General features: G+C 37.2%; 1 protein-coding gene across 2 annotated transcripts; it reads right to left on the bottom strand.

Moving 5' to 3' along the window:
• Positions 1-1616: 1616 nt before the first annotated feature.
• On the bottom strand, positions 1617-19153 carry LOC127967730 (constitutive coactivator of PPAR-gamma-like protein 1). Of its 2 annotated transcripts, XM_052568372.1 has the most exons (17): positions 18329-19149; positions 16388-16634; positions 15523-15605; positions 14784-14912; positions 13865-13955; positions 13022-13086; positions 12693-12931; positions 12460-12547; positions 12119-12340; positions 11852-12023; positions 10296-10545; positions 10025-10139; positions 8705-8914; positions 5903-6092; positions 4225-4363; positions 3961-4057; positions 1617-3550 (listed from the first exon to the last, which is right to left on the bottom strand). In XM_052568372.1, the coding sequence occupies exons 1-17, from the start codon at positions 18800-18802 to the stop codon at positions 3245-3247; spliced, it is 3117 nt and encodes a 1038-aa protein (XP_052424332.1). In that variant the 5' UTR covers positions 18803-19149; the 3' UTR covers positions 1617-3244. The 2 variants fall into 2 exon arrangements, with proteins under 2 accessions (XP_052424332.1, XP_052424331.1); XM_052568371.1 differs by having other exon boundaries at positions 12460-12544; positions 12693-13086; positions 18329-19153.
• Positions 19154-19234: the final 81 nt, after the last annotated feature.

The raw sequence follows: 19234 nt of genomic DNA, 5'->3' as shown, positions 1-19234 counted from the left end.
TATGACACGCGACGCGTTAATAATGTCTCACGCAGTTATGGCACAGAAGTGGAAGGATTATAAGAACAGAGGGTTAGCTCAAGTTTTGATAAGCTTCTCATTTAAATTTCTGCTACATATTATTATTATTAATGATTAGTTATTAAACACGCATAAAGTAAAAAAAAAATTACGCATGCACACATCCATAATACACACACACACACACACATACAGTTTAAGTCAAAAGTTTAAATACACCTTGCTACTGTTTTTACATTTCAATTATTTTACCAAAATGAGAGGGATCATACAAAAAGCATGTTGTTTGTATAGTAGCCTACTGACCCGAATAAGATGTTTCACATAAAATAAATTTAAATAGTCCACAGGAGAAAATAAGTTGAATTTTTAAAAATGGCCTCAAATCAAAAGGTTTTCTCCCCCTGGCTCAATGCATTGTTTTTCCTTCTGGAGCATCAGTGAGTATTTGAAACACATTGATTTTGCAAGGTATATGTAAAATCTTGACTTCAACTGTGTGTGTGTGTGAGTGTGTGTGTAATATACATATATATATATAGTGAGGTGAATATTAAAATCAAATTTGGTCAGCTGTGTTCACACAGTTCAGTTACAACACAAAAAAAGCAAATTTGACCTATTGGTGGTGCTAAATGGTTTGGGATAGAGATTTGGTGTAGTGTTCAGACTTCCACCTCTCCGTGTGCTAATGTCAACTTCTTATGGTTCTTAAGGCTTCCACAAAGTCAAACTCAGAAAAAAAGGAAGAAAGTTAAATTTGGCATTTGGTTTGCAGAATACAAAAAAGGTCAGAAATTATAATTCTTTTTTTTTTAAATGATAAAAATATTTAACATTTTATATTTATACAGGGTTTTCTAGGTTTTTCAAAGGTAAGTCTTGATATATTTTAAGACTCTTTAAGACCAAGCAATGTAACACATCGATAGGATCTCTAAATGTATTAGCAGTTCCTCAAAGTTTGAAAATACAACTTCCAACAAAATGTAATCATACTGAAAAAAAGATTTTCCTTCTCAATATTTTTGTTTTCTAGTGCAAATGTCTAAAGATTCTTAAATCAAGATACATACATGTCTTGTTTTATGAGAAATTGATCAAAAAGTGAGTTTATAATTACAACACGAACAAATGTCTGCCAGTGGGCTCAGATAAATCAACTCAATTCAAAGGGAAAACAAGTTTCCATACCCCATTGATAGATGTTGTTCTTGTTTTAACATTAGCTCACATAATTTTATTCAGTTTCTTGAAACCAAGACATCAGATGTTCAATTTGCAATTTTTTCATGCAGAAAAGTAGTGCACTGGCTTTATGAGTTTAGGCTTTAATTTATGGAAGGGTAAATTAAGACTCAAGACCATATTGAAACCTGCAGAAACTCTGTTATCGAACTGTTGTTTTCATGGAGCTTTAACTAAAGATCATGACTTGACAGATTATTCTCCAGCAGGGGGCCCAAAACATCCCCATGCTGTTGCTATAATACTGTGATAGCATGGAAAGAGGCATGTGCAACCTGTAGTAAAAACTTAGGAAAGTTTAAGATGGCAAGCCATCAACCCTTAAAAACACACATATACAAAACGAATTATTCTAAAAGAATAAAGACTTTTATTAAGCATTGTAAGTTGCGTTCAATTTCCTTCAAATACATCACACCACAAACTATCAACAGTCACTCAAACCCAACAGTAGTTCATTCTTTTACAAGCCATAAGTTAGGAAGAAACTCTGCTCAACTTACATCAAGGTAACCTACTTAGACTTGCGGCGGGGACTGAGGGGAATACACCATATTTCTGATCACTAATGTGCAATGAAAAGCATCAGATTTAGATGGAGAAGTAATGACTCTCATTTAGAAGTATGTTTATAAATTCTGAAAACATTAAAGTAAACATCAAAATGATTACAAGTGTACTTGCTTAGTCTAAATTCTCAAATGGGAGGGTTGAATGTTTCGCAAAACTTGTTTCCGAGCTAAGAAAGGGTGTGGGGGCGGGGTTAAGATCGAAGCCATTTTTTTAATTTTTCTTTCAGAGATGGTTTGCTAGTATGACTGGAAAACAGCAACAGAGAACAATAATGTATACAGTGATGAGTACACCAGGATTAACAATATTTCAAGTGGCTAGATAATGTTGGAGAAAATGCAACAGAGGTCAATAAATCACAGAACTAATAAATTTAAGGTTAGCGCAAATCAGTTACTGACTAACCATTAACACCTTTTATAGGACTATTAATGATTATCAGCTCTTAAAAATTTTGCAGATGGGCACGGTATTTGTAATGAAGGAAGAAATAGGATAACATGCATTATAACTATACACCATTATGTTTTTTTTTTTTTGCTTTTTCTGTTAATCGTGAGCCATGCAGAAAGTTTAGCTGAGACAGTTGTACTAATGTGCTACGTTTGATTCAACAAACCACTGGTGCATGGCATTTTCTGACACGGAAAGAGACATTGGTGTTTTTCAAGAGCGAATTTGCAACTTGTGAGATTTGTCTAACCATTTTTTGACATTACCTATAATCGCTAATGTATGACATATTGAAATGATCAGAACTTAAGATGCAGCAGTAATTACTACTTACTCAATGTCAAAACAATCACACGTTTAAAACACAAGTAAACTCACAGTGATGATACGTGAGAAATAAATTCTTGGTTTAGTTTTTTTCAAATCGTGAGTTTTACGTTTTCAATCAATAAAAAAGCATTTACTGTGACAATACAAACTCAATTACAATGGCAAATATATATATATATATATATATATATATATATATATATATATATATATATATATATATATATATATATATGGTACTTGAATCTCAACTTGCTAAAACTTAAAGATTGGCAAATGAAAATCGTTTTTTTCGGTTTCTGCATTTCATCGAGAAAGTAAAATAATTTAATGTAACCAGTTTTGAAAAACGTTGATGCGGGAGCACACCGTCTTTTATCATTAAACTGGTACGACTCTCTATACGACTTGTATATCTATGTTTTACCGAGAGGTTTCCTCATCGTTACTTTGTGGTTTAAACTCGCTGATGTCAAAGAAGGATTTCAAAAATTTGTAAGTCCTCATTTATCGCTTTCAGAGAGGAAAGAATGTACGCCAACTGTAGGTTTTCCAACCTTCCAGATATTCCTTAACACGTAACCGTCCAACAACCTTCACCCTCTCTATAAAAATAGGTTTACTCTTCTGTTTTTAAGACAGCAGTGCCCAGAGCTTCATCTCTGCAGCCCTCGCCATTTTCATTTAGTGCATTTAAATGAAGATTAGTATTGCACATTTTAGATTCGTTGCTAAAGGCACTTTCAGGTTGGTTTGTAGCCCTGCTTTCCCCTTCGTTCCCATTGAGCTGGTCTGCCTCTTTACCCTCCACCAAGCCGTTCTCTGCTGCTGTGGACCCTTCTAAGGGCAGGTGCGGTGTCCCCAACTTCGGCATCTTTCTGTCTTTTATCACTTCATTGGTTGAGGCAACATATGCAGGCTTGCTCTGTTAAAATTAATTTTGCAACATTTTTTACTGTCAGTATCCATCAGTTCGATCCAAAATTATGCCATCACTGATTTTTGAAGAATAACCATACACTGCATTTTAATAACGTAAACATCAGGACATGTGACCCCTGAAACTAATAAACTAATTCAAAAGTTTGTGGTCTTATGGTTTTTTTTATGGTTTTGAAACAAGTCTCTTATGCTCACCAAGGCTGCATTTATTTGATCAAAAATACAGTAATGCTATGAAAAAATTTAAAATAACCAATTTCTATTTCAGTATCTTTTAAAACTATTTATTTCTGTGATGGCATAAATAGAATTTTTTAGCAGCTATTACTCCAAACTTTTGAACCAGCATATGTATTCTTGTTATTTTAAAATGTAGGAAACAATAAGATTCACCTGGTATGTTCCCTGACTCTTGAACCCTCTAGTGTGGTATTTGGTTCCTCGACCAAAGGTCCTTATAACAGGAGTAGAAATCACACCTCTTGGACGACTGTTCAGAGAAAAACACTCAATTTATATTATCAAAAAAAAAGTGAGTGAGCAAGTAAGTCCATTTAGAATACAGTAGGGATAGGAGAAGCATTACTAAGAGTATATATATATAACATGTCAATTTATCTACAAAAACTAAGAATGTACTAAAAATTTAATGCTTACCCTCTGGTTGGTCCACCAACTGACACTAACTGTATGGGAAACGAGGCTCTTCCTCTTCCACGACGACTACCAGACCATTGACCCACCACTGTGCCTGCAATCTCAAGCTTACCACCCTGCGAGGGGATGGCTTGAAGCCCTATTTGAGAAGAATTAAATGAACAACATAACTTTAATAACTCTTTTAAGAAACCCCATCATTAAAAGACCAATCAAACAGGTTTAGCTGCTTCAGCTAATCACATTTAAGAGAGGAATGTAGTTTTGAGCCAGATATTCGCAAAGAATAGGGGTGTGCCATATTGCCAAAAAAAAAAAAAAAATCTCACTATTTACAAGGATTTTATCGATAATGATAATAAGACAATATTTTGCTAAGGGTGTTATTGTGATAGTATCTTAAAGACTACCATGAAAAGCTGACTTATAAAGTTTTTGATATTCTTCATATTCTGTGTGGTGGTAAGTTCAACTTTTATTTTATGGGCATATTTACCTTTATAAATCCTTTTCCCCCCTTTTTTTTAAGTTTATTTTCTTATGAATCAAATTCTTACATTTAATTAGTGAATAATAAAATAAAAAAATATTTATCAACTATATAAAGGGGTATAAATATATAGATTTTCTGCCCACATATCTTGAATTTGTGATATAATTCTAAATGTATTTTTATAAACTGAATCATGCAGTGAAAGAACACACTTAAAATGCGCACTAGTCTTAACGTCACATAATGAGTGAAATACACTGTTTGGGTGTTTAAAAATACCCTTATTATGGGTTATGAAAGGTCATATTTTGGTTTTGGGAGTCTCCAACAACAGGTTGACATGCACACAAGGTAAAAAACACTTTCATTGTCTTATAAAATGCATTTATTTTTACCTTACTCCCAGACGATTCGCTCAACGATTAATTTTTCCACCCCCTCTTTTGCGTGTCGCTAATCTGCAGTGAATGGTTCGATTGGACTCATTTTAATTTCATCTTGCCTGTAATGCCTGATAAAGCAGTTTTTGTGAGCGAAGTGCTGCTTTATGTACAGCCGTTACCATGGAAACAGCTATTTTACCACTCCAAAAGTGGCACCTAGTGGCAAAGAATGAATTTACCTTTTTTATTTAGACCAATGCGAGAAGACCAACAAGGGGTGGGTGGGCAATATACTAATGTTTCATGCTGACATCAACATGAAACGGCTAGGGATTCGTTTTAAAAACGGCTCGCTTCAATGACTCCAAGTTGACTCTTTCTTTTGAGAGACAATAACTTTATACACGGTCCACTTTTAGATTTAAAACTTTGCAGGAGCTGTGTTACACACTGTGTGAAAGGTAATTTTCAAAAATCCAAAATGGGGCACTTTAATGGTTTTTGCAAAATACTTGATAATGTCAAATCGCACATCGTTAAAATAACAATTACGATATTATCGCAGATGATATATATCGCACACCCATAGCAAAGAATGGATTGATCAAGTTCACAAAACCACTCAGTGATTGTTTCTCACTATTACATCCTAGTAGTAAACATGGTATAAACATGTTACTTATAAAAAGCATTATTATTGTTTAAACATTTTCAAAACTAAACTACGAAATCATCAATTACTAACAAAAAGCTGTTTGGTATTTTGCTTACATTTGCCAATTAATCCAACAATCATTCTTACCAGGCATGCCCCTGCCTCTGCCATGCATTGGGGGCAGAGGAGGTGGAGGGTAGAAGGTGCTGTTGGGGGTGTAGAAAGGCATTGCGTGTGGTGGTGGAGGGGGGAATGCGATCGGCTGGGGTGGCCGAGAGAAGTTCAGACCCTCCAGGATACTCTGACGCATCCTCTCCACCTTGGCAACTAGTTCAGTCTGGGGAACACAAGGAGTTACATGTAAATTTTATCTCTGTTAGATTGCAAACCCAGATTTGTAAGTACAATTTCTGTCTTATATATAAAGCTATCAACAAACTCAACGCTGTGGATTAATGGTTAACAGTTGAGTAAATATTACAAGTATATATACTGGGCAAAGCAATAAATTATAATGAGTTACAGCACCATAAACGAAAGTGCACTGAAGACTGAAGGCTCAACAAGTAACATTTCACCTCCAAATACATATTTGTTAAAAATTCTAAAGCAGAACATGTATATTTGTTTTTGCTAAAATAATTAAATATTAATTGTAGATTTAATTTGTATTCTGTTTTTGCTAAAATTAAATATGTGAGAGCACCTCTTGCCAAGGTCTTTTAATATACAATATGCCTATTATAGCTGTATTTTATTTACAAAGTAGTATAAATGTATTTTATATATACACTACAGTCCAAAAGTTTGGGGATGGTAAGACTGAATTTATTTTAAAGAAATCTCTTATTCTTAATATGGCTGCATTTATTTGATCAGAGAAACAGTAAAAACGAATATTGTGAAATTTTATTAGAATACCTGTTTTCTATTTTAAAGAGCCACACAGATGGGAAATCAAAAATTACCTATATTACAGTGCATGATGTAGCTGTCCATCAGTGTAAACAATGTGCAAAGTAATTAAACCAAAAAGTACACGATTTATAAAGTTATTGGCTTCTAAAGTAAGGAGTCGATCCTGAATCGCTGAAACGAGTCGTTAATAGATTTCAAATCTTTTGCCCATCTCTATGTACGTCACTAGGAACACTTTGCATTATAATCTCCGCCTACCGTCTTGAGAGAAACGGAACTCTGACCTGCCCCACCCCCCACACAGATGCTCTGGTTGGTGTGATAGCATCATGTCGAGGAGACAGTGTGTTTTTAATTGTAAAGGCAAGTTTGTTTTATTTTCACTGCCAAAGAATGAAGATCAGAAGAACCAATGGCTAAAATTCATTTTTACCACAATACCAGAGCAGCACAACAAATCCCTTTTGTTGTGTTCACAACATTTCACTGATGACTGCTTTTCTAATCTCGGTGAGTACAAGGCGGGATTTTCAAAGCGTTTGGCCATAAAAGAGGGTTCATTACCAACTTTATTTAGACCAACGAGTATCTCCGAATCACAACGCGAAGTATGATTATGAAGTTATGTGTTTGTTTTCTCCCGAGCGTCTTATCAGTATGTGTGCTGTCTGCAGCCTTTCTCTGCGCTGATCTTCATTTACAAACACGTCATTAAAATGAAGTGTAACGCCGTGAATACTCAACGAAGAGACATGAGAGAGATATCTATAGAAAGCTTGACGTCTTCTTTAAAACTAAATAAGTGCTGCTAACAGATATTCTGTGATAAAGTAATCCATATAAAAGCAACGCGATGTCCGTTTTTCACGTCTCCCTTCATTATATCTAATGTGACCAAGCCCCCGCACTGAACGCTCTATTCAGATTCAAACTGAAGCGCGCAGCTTGAATACGCACACACAGAAGAAAAAGCTGCGAGACTGTTCAAGTTTTTTATTTAACTGTTTGCTTCGCGATGAGAGGAATAAGACATAATTCACCCCAAAAAGATGCTAACGCATTGTTTACCATGAAGTTGTGTGCGGAACAACCAATCCAAAACTGACTATGTCAGTTGACCAATCAGAACACAGTATGCTACCGAAAGGTGTGGTTTAAGGAAACTGAATCTTTTGAACAGCTTCGTGCGAACCGTTTGGGGATCTCTGAGAATTGAGGTAATTATAAAATGATATTTTGACAAAATGACAATGTTTTTTAACCTTGGATGGATTTAAACCTATTGTACAGGACTTATAAACAGTGATAGGAAGCTTAGAATTTTCATCTTACTGGCTCTTTAATATATTTTAAAACATATATTTTTCCTGTGATGCAAAGCTAAATTTTCATTGTTAATACTCCAGTCTTCAAAGACACACACACACACACACACACACACACACACACAGTATAATACATTATAGATTTTATAAATTAAATCTTTACTATCACTTTTGATTAATGTAATGTGTCCTTGATGAATAAAAGTATTAATTTCTTGACGTTAAACATTTGAACAGTAGTAATAGAGGTAGTATAATGATTTGCCAAAAACCAAATTTACAGAGTTTGCTTTTACCGTTTAAAAATAAACTAAATGTATGAAAATGTTACAATAAAAAAAAAATATATATAATTTTATTGACCTGGAATTACTAAACATATTGACAGCCCTGCTTGAATTTCTTCAGCCACCCAAGGTTGTTTATTTGTTGCCTTCGGAATCAGTATCAATAATGAAGTACTAAAGTCTGCTAGCGCACCGAAGCCAAAATTGGTCTCAATCTCAAAAAAAGGACCAGAGGCTGGTAGTGTACTGAAGCCATAATTGGTTTCAATCCACCCCCATCACACAGTTCTATCATCAATCTTTTCTGCTGTAGTACTTCAATCTGGTGTGTCAGTTTGAGGTCAGTGTTAAATCATTCTGTAATGGCTTTGAGACTCTTATGCATGTAAATAAACGCAGTGGTGCTGTGCTGCTTGTACCTGACCATCACAGAGGTCAATGAGTGGGGCCTTGTTCCTGCTGGCCCGGATGAGTTTACTCTGTAGCAGCTTGCCATCAAAATACATCCACGGACAGCAGTGTTCCCAGGGAATGGGCTGCCCACACACGTCATTTGCAAACAGCGCCATATCCACGCCGCTCATAAAAAGAGCAGCCAGCTGAACGCCGCGTGGATCCAGGTTATCAATCTGGCGGCGACAGATGCAGTGACAGTCAAACAAAGCTCTTGAGGTTAAATAAGCAGCTACATGTTACACAACCCAGCAGATAACAGCCCCTCCCCCCTCAGCCAAAGCACAAAGCAAGCATGAACAAATCTATCCATACATGTAGACTAATGCAGGAACAAATCCAGCCAATTCAGCCATTGAGAGCAACCTGCAATGGCAGCAGCGAAGCAAAAAGCGCATACAGACTGACAGACATGGACAGCCACAAAATAGCACAGCCTGCTGTGTGGATGGTCTACATGTTTTTATGAGCTCACAGCCACACTGACTGAAATGCACAGAAAAAAGCAGCTCAGCTAGCTAAGTAAACCATCTACACAAAAAGACTACATTCCTAGCACTCAGGTTGCTCAAAAGCCAAGTCTTTTCCAGCAAAGCCAATCAGATGAAAACATGCTTTTACAAAGCATTAAGGCCAATCAGTCTGGCAGGAGTTCTTACAAAGTAAGAAGTATCCAGAAAAATACCTAAAACCCCACTTTTTGAAACATGAGGCTTATTGTTTTAAATACGTTAATACACAAACATATCTTTATCAGATTATTAAATAAACTGGAAAGAAATGTGGGCCATTCACACCAAATCTGAATTGTGAAACACCATACACAAGATTTAAAACTAATATTATAACTTTTAACTCCTTAACAGAATATTTAATAATTTTAATTTCATATTTTAAATGGCTAAAAAGATTTTTCAGTTTGGATACCAAAAAATTAATTCAGGTATCAAACTTATATAGACATTCTGATTATAGTAAACTTTACTTTTGTTACCGTTATCATACTGGCCAAATAGCTTTGCATACTAATAACTGTTTGCGGATATTAACATTTTTGTTTCATGTTCATTTGACAAAAAAAGAAAATATATATATATATTTTTTTTTTCAGAGAATGACAAATCTGTCAGCATATTTTACTCTGTCAGAGTAATTTTGGGCACAACTTTTTGTAAGTATTTTTGTTCATGATGTTTAGTCACATATGCCTTGATGTGAACGGGAATGTGGGTTTGTGTGTATTCTCTGGACACTCCTCCTCATGCATATTTCTCCACATAAATCACCTTCAGATCCTGCAGCTGGTCAGGCTCATAAAGTTTAGGAGAAAGTGCTTGAGCTAGGAAAGCGTCAAGTTCGTTACGACGCAAAATTCTTACTCCTGGCCATTGTAACATAAACCTGAAGTAAAACACAAAGGAGTGAAAAAACAAGAGCTGAAGAGGCTGATCCTGAAGGCCCTTTCTGCATTGGATTAAACCATCTTTAATTCTGGGAAAGCATTTAACAATGTTCCATAATGTTTTTTATGTCTTACGTAATTGTTTCGATTCTCACCGTAGCACGCAACACAGCACTATAAGAGATGTGGGGACATTGGCAGGGTTCAGCATAGCTGGAGTGTCCGACCTCATGCAGGCCAAGAAAGCCCTCATCCTCCGGTTCTTGTCCTCCACCGCCTTGCCCAGCCAGAGTTTCTTCAGGTTTGGGCAGGTCCACTCCCGGAAAGGAAGAGCTTCCACCAGTTCAGGGGTGTGTGGAGATTTGCCTTTGTAAGCAGCCCATTCTTTGATTATCACTGTTGGATCTACAAAGAGAGATCAAAAAAGCTTAATTGGGGAATTTGTCTAAGACATTTAAAAAAATCATTAAAATATTGAGGGAAAATCGGCAAAAGATGATATTATAATACAATTTTTTTTTTTAAATCTTCAGATTGGTGAATCATGGGTAGTCAAGTTCTTTTTCCACTGTGAATTTGGCAATTAATCTTTTTTGCCTAGTTGTGTAGTAATAGTATATGCTGCTTAACTCCCAAGCTCACAGTAGATCTGCCAGTGTTTAGCTCTTCTACTTTCATATCTTGTATTCTAATTTCCAAAACAAGTATCATTATTCTAATATCAGAAAACAAAAAAGAATGTCAACAGCTAATATTAGTTTTTGAATGATGCTAATTATTGAAATTAATTTGCCCAGCTACAGCCTAGAATAACAAGCTAATGCCAACACTCAAGTGCACTCTCTGAATGATTAAATGAGCCCTCTACAGGCCCCAAGAGAGAATTTAGGCATTAAGAGCAGGTTTGGTAGTTTAGAACCAATTCCAATTATGTCAAAACAACATAAAAAAATCCAGAAATATGCAGGAATCAAATAAAAGTAACATTTAACAGCTGCTTTAGACCGCAAAATTCAGAACAGTCTATATATTATGACTATACAAGCTAGTCTTTTTTACTAATGTAATGCAGATTTATCCCAGGTGTGAGGAATTATTTTTCTTCATATTATTATTATTTTATTTTTTTAACACCAAATCTACATCAAAGGCCATATTCATGGCAAAAATTATTAATAATGATAATAAAAATAATTATTTTTTTCAATATTTAATGCATTTTGCTACATTATAAAATTATTAAATATAATAAAAAATGTAACTTTAACATTTCAATGACAACTACATCATTGTTGTTTATTTTAATAGTGGACAAATAAAAAATTTGGGCAACCTAATATTGAAATTTCTGAATAATACAATTAGGGAAGATGCAAAATCCTGTGATGCTGCTTCATGTAAATAGATTGATTCTGAAATATCTTCAAAATGTTGGCTTTTTTGTAAATTTGGTAAAGGTCTGGCTCATGAATATTGATTACATTAAACAGATGGTCTCTCCATGAAGGTTATGTAACAAAATTGCAATTCATAAAATGGCCAAAATGCCAATAGCTTACCAAATTGCCTTGGTACTCCAAAAAAAAAACAAAAAAAACTGGTATTTCCAAAACATTTTATCAAAACACAGAGAACTGTTAGAGGTTTCCTTATTAGCGATACTTATGATCGTTGGATTGTTCCAACTTAGCTGTGTAGCTCGGTTACTCACAGTCGGGGAGGTGATTTCTCCTCATGGCGAGTCTCTCTGCCTTCTTTTTGGCCTCGGCCAGGCTGAAGAGCACCCCGTAAACATACTGACGTACTGGCCGGTACAGCTGCACCGCAGAGGGTAGTTCTTTGTTAGCTTCATCCTCTATGGTGACAGATAACTTTATCTCACCCTGCAAAAAATACCCATCAAACACTGTCAACCATAACAGTTTAAGAAGGTTTAGTTTCAAAGTTACAGCCGAGTTGCTAGTAACTAAAATCTGACCTTGGTAAGAACATGGTAAATATATGGGTACATGAGGCCCTTTTTGTGTCTGTGCTCAGCGACTCGTAGCACTTCTGGGGCCACCATTGGTAAAGGGGGAGTGGTAATATCCATGTGATTTCTTGTTGGCATAGAAAGGAGGGATGGAATTTGGGCCTTGACCCCTATGTGACCTTTCCCCTCTGGACCTTGGTTTACATGGGAGGTCACAGAAAGATCAGACTGAAAGAGAAATGAAAGAATTCAAATAGATATAACATTATTGTATCAAGCTTGTCTATCAAGTTATATTTTAACCAGCATATAAGATTTTAACACATAGAGCTAAAAAGTCGACCCACTTTATTTTGGTCTCCATGGTCTCCTTCTGGGATGTTGTCCATCTGGTTTCTCTGTTTGTCCCATCCCTTGCGGTCACTTACGTGGCTACTTTTCAGAAAGAAATGGATGCACCAATACTAAAATTCAGCCAGATACCAATAAACCATATTTTTTGATTTTGCCCAATAACAGAAGAAGCCTTTTTTAAAAGTCAGCATATCCTACATACATTCCCTTGTTCTTGGTTACTCACTTGGCAGTGGAGCCTGTGTTTTCTTCATTCTCGGAGGACGAGGATGTGGACGAGGTGATGAAGAAGGCTGGGTCTGTGTGGTTGGAGTTGATGGGGGACAACCTCTCGTAGAGCGGCGTGTGCTGCTTCCCGTTATTAGGAATGTCGCTGTAGCTGTTCTGTTCTAGGAGCCCTTTAGCTGACGGGTCCGCCTCATGGACAGGTTCGGCCAACGGAGGGCCGGAATAGCCATGCTGGACCTGGGAGAATGAAGAGAAACACGTATGTGTCAGTCTGATGGGTAAGCGTGAGTTATTCAGGATGGACCATAATGGTGAAATGGTACTCACCCCAGGTTTGCCTGGAATGTTAAGCATCTGCAGTGCTGCTGGCAATCCCATCTGATTTGGTCTGACTGTGGGCATACAAATGTCGAAAAGAATCTGGATCAATCACAGGAGCAAAAACGGAAAAAAATGTAGAGAAACTTGGAAAGAAAAACAACCATTCCCAGAAAAGACATATTTTTGAATGCTGAAAAAGCCCTAACTGAGATTCTAGTTATACCGCATGTCCACCCACCCTGGAAACTGACCTTGATGCATTCAAAATATGTGTAGGCACAGTGAGAAACAGCCCACATCCATACCATTCGAACAACACCAGAATATTTAAATCATGCAAAATGGCAGTCTGTCTGAATTTGATCGAAGACTATTATAGTTCTACAAACCAACAAATATAATTTGTCAAACATGCTCTCACTGATTGGAAGATGCCGAATTTAATTCTTCTCTCATCTTATAATGTTCACCTGACACCCTTTCAATGAACCTGTTGAAAGTTTTCAGGCGAGCTAAAGAGAGTTCTTCCAGACCGGCAGCTTTCTGTGCGAGAGTCCTTTCTAAAGAAGCCCATTTGTATTCACAGGGCACAGAGGCCATTCCGAGTGCACACAAGGTCTGAGGAAAGTGGGAAAATTTCTCACATTATTGTGAGGGCTGAAACAGAGAGACGGTTAAGAAAGAGACAGAGCGTGCCTCTAAAACCTGGCGTCAAACACAGACAGGAAAATACAGCACCAGGCGAGCATTAGTACACTTGTCCTGCTCCAATAATTTAACCAGAACCAACCAACAGGAACAGATGTCGTTCTGTTAGAGAGGGAAAATCAAAAACATTGACAATCTTACCTAAATACGGGGGAAAGTGAGGGGGCTTGCTGGCGGTGGCGTAATACTCCACTGCTTTTTTGAAACGGACAACTTTTTCATCAGTTCGAGACTAAAATGCAAAGCCACAGAATTAGCACATATTGTCCACAATTCTTGCTAGTTGATAGTTCCCCCAAAAATGAACATTTTGTCATTCATTATAGTTTAAATGTATATGACTTTATATTGTTATCGTGGGAACTTCAAACTACCAGGAATAATTATTTATAAGAAATTATTCAGAATTTTGAATGCACTTTAAGAATACTTTTCCCATCAACTGCTCACAATACACAACACCGCTGTATGCTGCCTTAAGACGCGTGTGTACTCTGATGTAAACAAGCGCGGAGAAGCACATGGCAGAACACGTGAGAGATGCTCTAAACATAATGCAGCTGTTATCCCGGAAACAAAACAGCTTTCAGTTTCATAAAGTGTTTAAATGATTGAAATTGCCATTCAGATTTTTGTATTCACTATGGTGTTCATCACAGTGACAGATACATAAATATTTAGACTTAATAGGCTATTTTTCCCCCTAGATATTGTTTGCTGAGATATATATATATATATAGATATATATATATATATAGATATATATATATATATATACATATCTATATATATATATATATATATATATATATATATATATATATATATATATATATATATATATATATATATATATATATATATATATATATATATAGGGAGAGAGATAGATTAAAATCACAGCCTTTCCGATTTGATGATCACACTAAGCCATAACGTGATTTTGTTTTTATCCTGATTAATTATGCAGCCCTACATGGGGTTGAGTAAATGATGACAGAATTTTCAATTTTGGGGTGATGTATCCTGTTAAACGTCCAACAATGGTGTGTTATCTTACCTGGGAGTGCTTGAATATGTCTTTAGCGATAGCTTCCAGGTCATGGACATCTTGTAGGTTGCGGACATAGTCTGCCACGGCTCTTATGACAACATCACATGGAGGAAGAACGAGTTGGTGGGCACGGACCTGCGTTAGAGAAAACAACCCATCACACCCCCAGCAAAGGCTCCTTCTGCTTAAAATGTGATGGGCATCATAGGAGTACATATCTGACTGGGTACAGTCCGACAAATTTACAAAAAAGCATTAGGTTTATCTGCTTAATTGACAATGCATATCATAAACTGCCACTTAACAGGCTTATTATAAAAGTAATTGCCAACTATAAACACAACCCCAAAGTCTGAGTATTTAAAACCAAAAGGGTACACGTTGAGGACAATGCTGGTGTGATTTTGCATGGTCCTGATTAGTTATTTGCCAGACCCCATTTCAATCTGGTTGTCAGGGAAACTGGTCACAGCGCCTGGTAACTGCGGGTCTTATTTTTACACCCTTTAAACATGTCCTAGTCAATGTAGAAAACCTTGAAATATTTGAATTATTATACAAAACACATTTATTTCCACTGTGTGATGCATATACAAGTAAAAAATAATATTCAACTGGAATACCAGAATGGAGTCAGGCTGAATGCATGTTTGCAAAACAGTTCTTAAATAGCTAACTGGCTATTCAGTGCTAGGTATTATATAAACAGGTAAATGACTTTTATCTTTTTTTTGTGTGGCTTTACCTTCAAGGATGCTAAAGGGTGCTCAGGGCCAAGTAAACTCCAGTGAAAGGCAGCCAAGTCTTCATCAGGCAGTATGTGATTCCCTATAAAAATAGAATTGAGTTATTTAAGCATGTATTGCAGAAGTATTAACTTGCAGCTGGAAAACATTCATCAGATCTGAAATGTAATGATTTGTGACACTATTGATAACATTTGAGCCATTCTTCTACTCTCTACTGAGAGTCAAAAAAGTTGGAATTTCAATTACCTTTAAAAAAAAAAAAAAAAATGTATATAGTCAACATAAATCCATTCACAAATGACTTGCACAGCATTTACTAGCCTTATCTTACATGCATATAGTTTGGGGTCAGTTAGATTAAGTAATGCACCAAGGCTGCATTTATTTGATCCAAAAAAATACATACATAATTCAACAGTTAAAACTGTAACGTTTTTCATTTACTCCTGTAATGGCAAAGCTGAATTTTCAGCAGAAATTACTCCAGTTGTCAGTGTCACATGATCCTTCAGAAATCGTTCTAATAAGCTTGCTGTTCAAGAAACATTCCCTATTATTATTATTAATGTTAAAAACAATAGCATTGCTTAGTATTTTTGTGGGAAAACCATGATTTTTGATTTTTTTTTTCTTTTTGTAACTATATGTACATAACACTTTTAATCAACGTAGAACAACCTTACTGAATAAGACTATTAATTTCCCCAAACTTTGTGTAGGATAAAGGCAAACTATTTTGTCTTCAGAAAAACATGCACAGCTGAATCATTGACAATATGACTAAGAACATGCATTAGGCAAATAGGGCCAATGTAGATGTCCTTTTGACTTGACTACTGACAGGCAATCCTACAAACCTACCTAAAAGTGAAGCAAAGATGACAAAACGATTTGGATTGAGATTAAGTTGCTTGGCTACTTCGTGCATCAGGTATTGGCTGGTGGTGAGGCTTTTTCCATTGCGGCTGAGTTTGAGAGCATGGGCACTGAAGTAGTACGGGATGTTGCAAAGGGCGTAATCAGAATCATAGGCAACCAGGGCATGGAACCCATTTTCTCGAAATAAGGCAATCACTTCCTGGTGATGATCCTCGATGGTCTGGACAACCTGAGTGAAAAAGAAAATTACAGGAAGGCTCGTTAGAAAAACTAATTTACATTTATGAGATTGACTATACTCCAGGCTTTCACAGATTTCCACGAAAGGATGGTTTTTTTTAATTGTATCATATTTTTCAAATGCTTTAATCGATCAGCACAATTTCAACAAATCAATGAAGAGATGATTCTTCTTAAAACTATACATTGAGCAAGAGGATGTTTACTGGGGTTTAACTGATAAATGAACTAAATAAATAAATGCAAATAAAAGCACTCATGGGCAAGAATCTCAAGTGTTATGTGTCTCTCTGGTCAAAACAGGGCCAATAAACTTAGTCACAGCCTGTACGGCTGCTAAACCTCAGCAGAAGTGACGCAGGGAGCATGCAGCCAATCACAGAGCAGTGCTTACTTTTCTTGTGTCACAAGAGTGTGACCTATCAGCCAATCACAGCAGAGCAGAGGAGGCGCTTCTTTTTCCCAGCACAACCTACTACTACATGGCTTCATTTCAGCATTCATACATAAACGCATGTCTTTATTCTATTCTGAGAGATTTGTATTTGGTTGTTGCGGTATAAGGTTATTAATGAGTAGACAGACATTGTCTTTAATTATTGTTTAATAATAATATTTTTTTTAATTATTATTTTTACACTTTACTGCATTGCTTGATTTTGAAATGTTGTCTTTTTGTATTTATTTACTTGTGCTTACTTTTAATCAGTTGCCTTTATTGATTCTTCTGTAATATCATTGTAAAATAAAGGTGTACAAATGTTAAGTATTGTAGATTTGCATGCACTGACAGACACAGTTTTGGATTTGCTTTTAAACTCATTTCTAAAACACCGACTCATAGACTAACATGCCAGTTTCATCCTGTACTGCTGACATCTCCATGTTCCCCAAATGCCTGTGGAAATGAGATCTGATCAGATACCAGCAGCATGTCATACAGATTTGTGCCCAAGACCTGTCACACCCAACCAAAGCATTTATGATCCAATAAGTTGGATCCCTGCTTAAAAAAGCATCTTAAACCAGCCTGAGCTGACTCGCTGGTCTGTATGTTGGTTTGTAAAGAGGTACTGGGCACTTTCAGTCACTCAGTCAGGGAAAAACAAACCAGCTGCTACTGGTTGCTAAAACAAAAAAACAAACCAGCTGCATAATACCACTGTATTATGATTTAAGACCTACACTGGTTTACATATGTATAATGCAGTTTCACTAACAGCCAAGTTTGGTCTACTGGCTGGTTTCAGATGGGTTTGGGGAACTTTTCAGCTTGGTCAGGCTGTGAGACCAGCTTAAACCAGCTGCTGATCTTAGTTTAACCATGTCTGTTTCTAATAATAATGCCAAATCAAAACCAGGTTAGGTCTTGATTAAAATCTGAAGAAAACAGTTTCACAGACAGCTTATTTTGATTAGCTAGTCTGGTCTAACTAACTACTGTCTTCAGATGGCTTTGGGGAACTTTTTGCTTGATCAGGCTGTGAGACTAATTGTACCAACTAAGACCAGCAAACCACCTTAAGTTGTTTTGTTGGTCTAGATACACAACAAGAAAGCAGTCTAGTCCACCTGCTAGCTGACAACCTCCTGTCTTGTAAAACGAGCACTTAACTTGATCTGGTTCTGCTAAGCTAATGGCTGCTTATGTAAAAAACACAGCGAGCATCTGTCGTTACTCACCCCGATGTGGAACCTGAGGAGCGCCAGGCGGATGCAGTGGGCCATACACACGGGGGGCAGGAACCAGACCTTGGGTGGCGGGGTACCCTTGTTTTGGACGTGGCTGACGATCTGCTGGGCAGTCTGTCTCTCGTTCACCTGTCGCTTGACCCACTCGTGGAGACGGCCTTTCTCCAGGGCGCCATTGAAGCACACTAGCAGCTCGATGTTGCCGTTGAAACAGGCTTTGGCGAGGGCGGCGAGGTACCCGAGCATGTGGTTCCACTGGCCCCCGCTCACCCAGTCGGTGTAGAATCCGCCGTAGAGCCGGTGCAGGCAGTTCTCGGCGTCCACTAGCAGCCGGAGCGGAGTTTGAGGGGGTCTCTGTCTGCCGCCGCCGACCATACTCCCGCGGGCGAGTTTCTGGAGCTCCACCGGCACCACGGCATTGGGGCAGTGCTTCTCTATGTATTCCTGGAAACCCTGCACACCCATGACTGTTGTTGGTTAATATGATATCTACTGTTAATTTCGGGTTGAGTAAGAAAGTAAAATTGTCAGAAGAAAATGAAGACAGAGAGAGAGTTGCAAGCAGTCAGCCTCTCCCGAATGCTGAAAACCGGACTGAAGAATATTGCGGCAGATGTGGTAGTTGATCAAATCGACATTCAGTCAAATCGGAGATGCATCTGTAGTTTTTGGTGAGTTGTTTTTTGGTTCATGGCTGCTAGCCGCCATGTGCACCCTTATGGAGCCATGTCTGTGGTCTGGATGAGTCTGGTGTGTAGGGGAAAGAGAGGAGCGCAGAGACGCAGGGCACGCACCGTCACACCGAGGAGGAGTCTGGAGTTCAGTGGGCGCGGTTCGCTGGGAGAACTGTTGCATGTTATGATACTCTCTCTCTCTCTCTCACACTATTATAAAATG

The sequence above is a fragment of the Carassius gibelio genome, chromosome B11, assembly GCF_023724105.1.
Source record: "Carassius gibelio isolate Cgi1373 ecotype wild population from Czech Republic chromosome B11, carGib1.2-hapl.c, whole genome shotgun sequence".
NCBI classification, from domain to species: Eukaryota; Metazoa; Chordata; class Actinopteri; order Cypriniformes; family Cyprinidae; genus Carassius; species Carassius gibelio.
Note: the sequence above shows the minus strand (reverse complement) of the source record. Positions and strands in the feature narration are given on the sequence as shown.

Bases quoted from the DNA above. Each gene is read 5' to 3' on its own strand.
- LOC127967730 (XM_052568371.1), bottom strand. From the start codon at position 18,802: ATGGGTGTGCAGGGTTTCCAGGAATACATAGAGAAGCACTGCCCCAAT. The intron at 14,913-15,522 runs GTAAAGCCACAC...TCTCTAACGCAG, and splicing joins ACCCTTTAGCATCCTTGAAG to GTCCGTGCCCACCAACTCGT. The intron at 4,364-5,902 runs GTAAGAATGATT...CTTCTCAAATAG, and splicing joins CAGAGGCAGGGGCATGCCTG to GGCTTCAAGCCATCCCCTCG.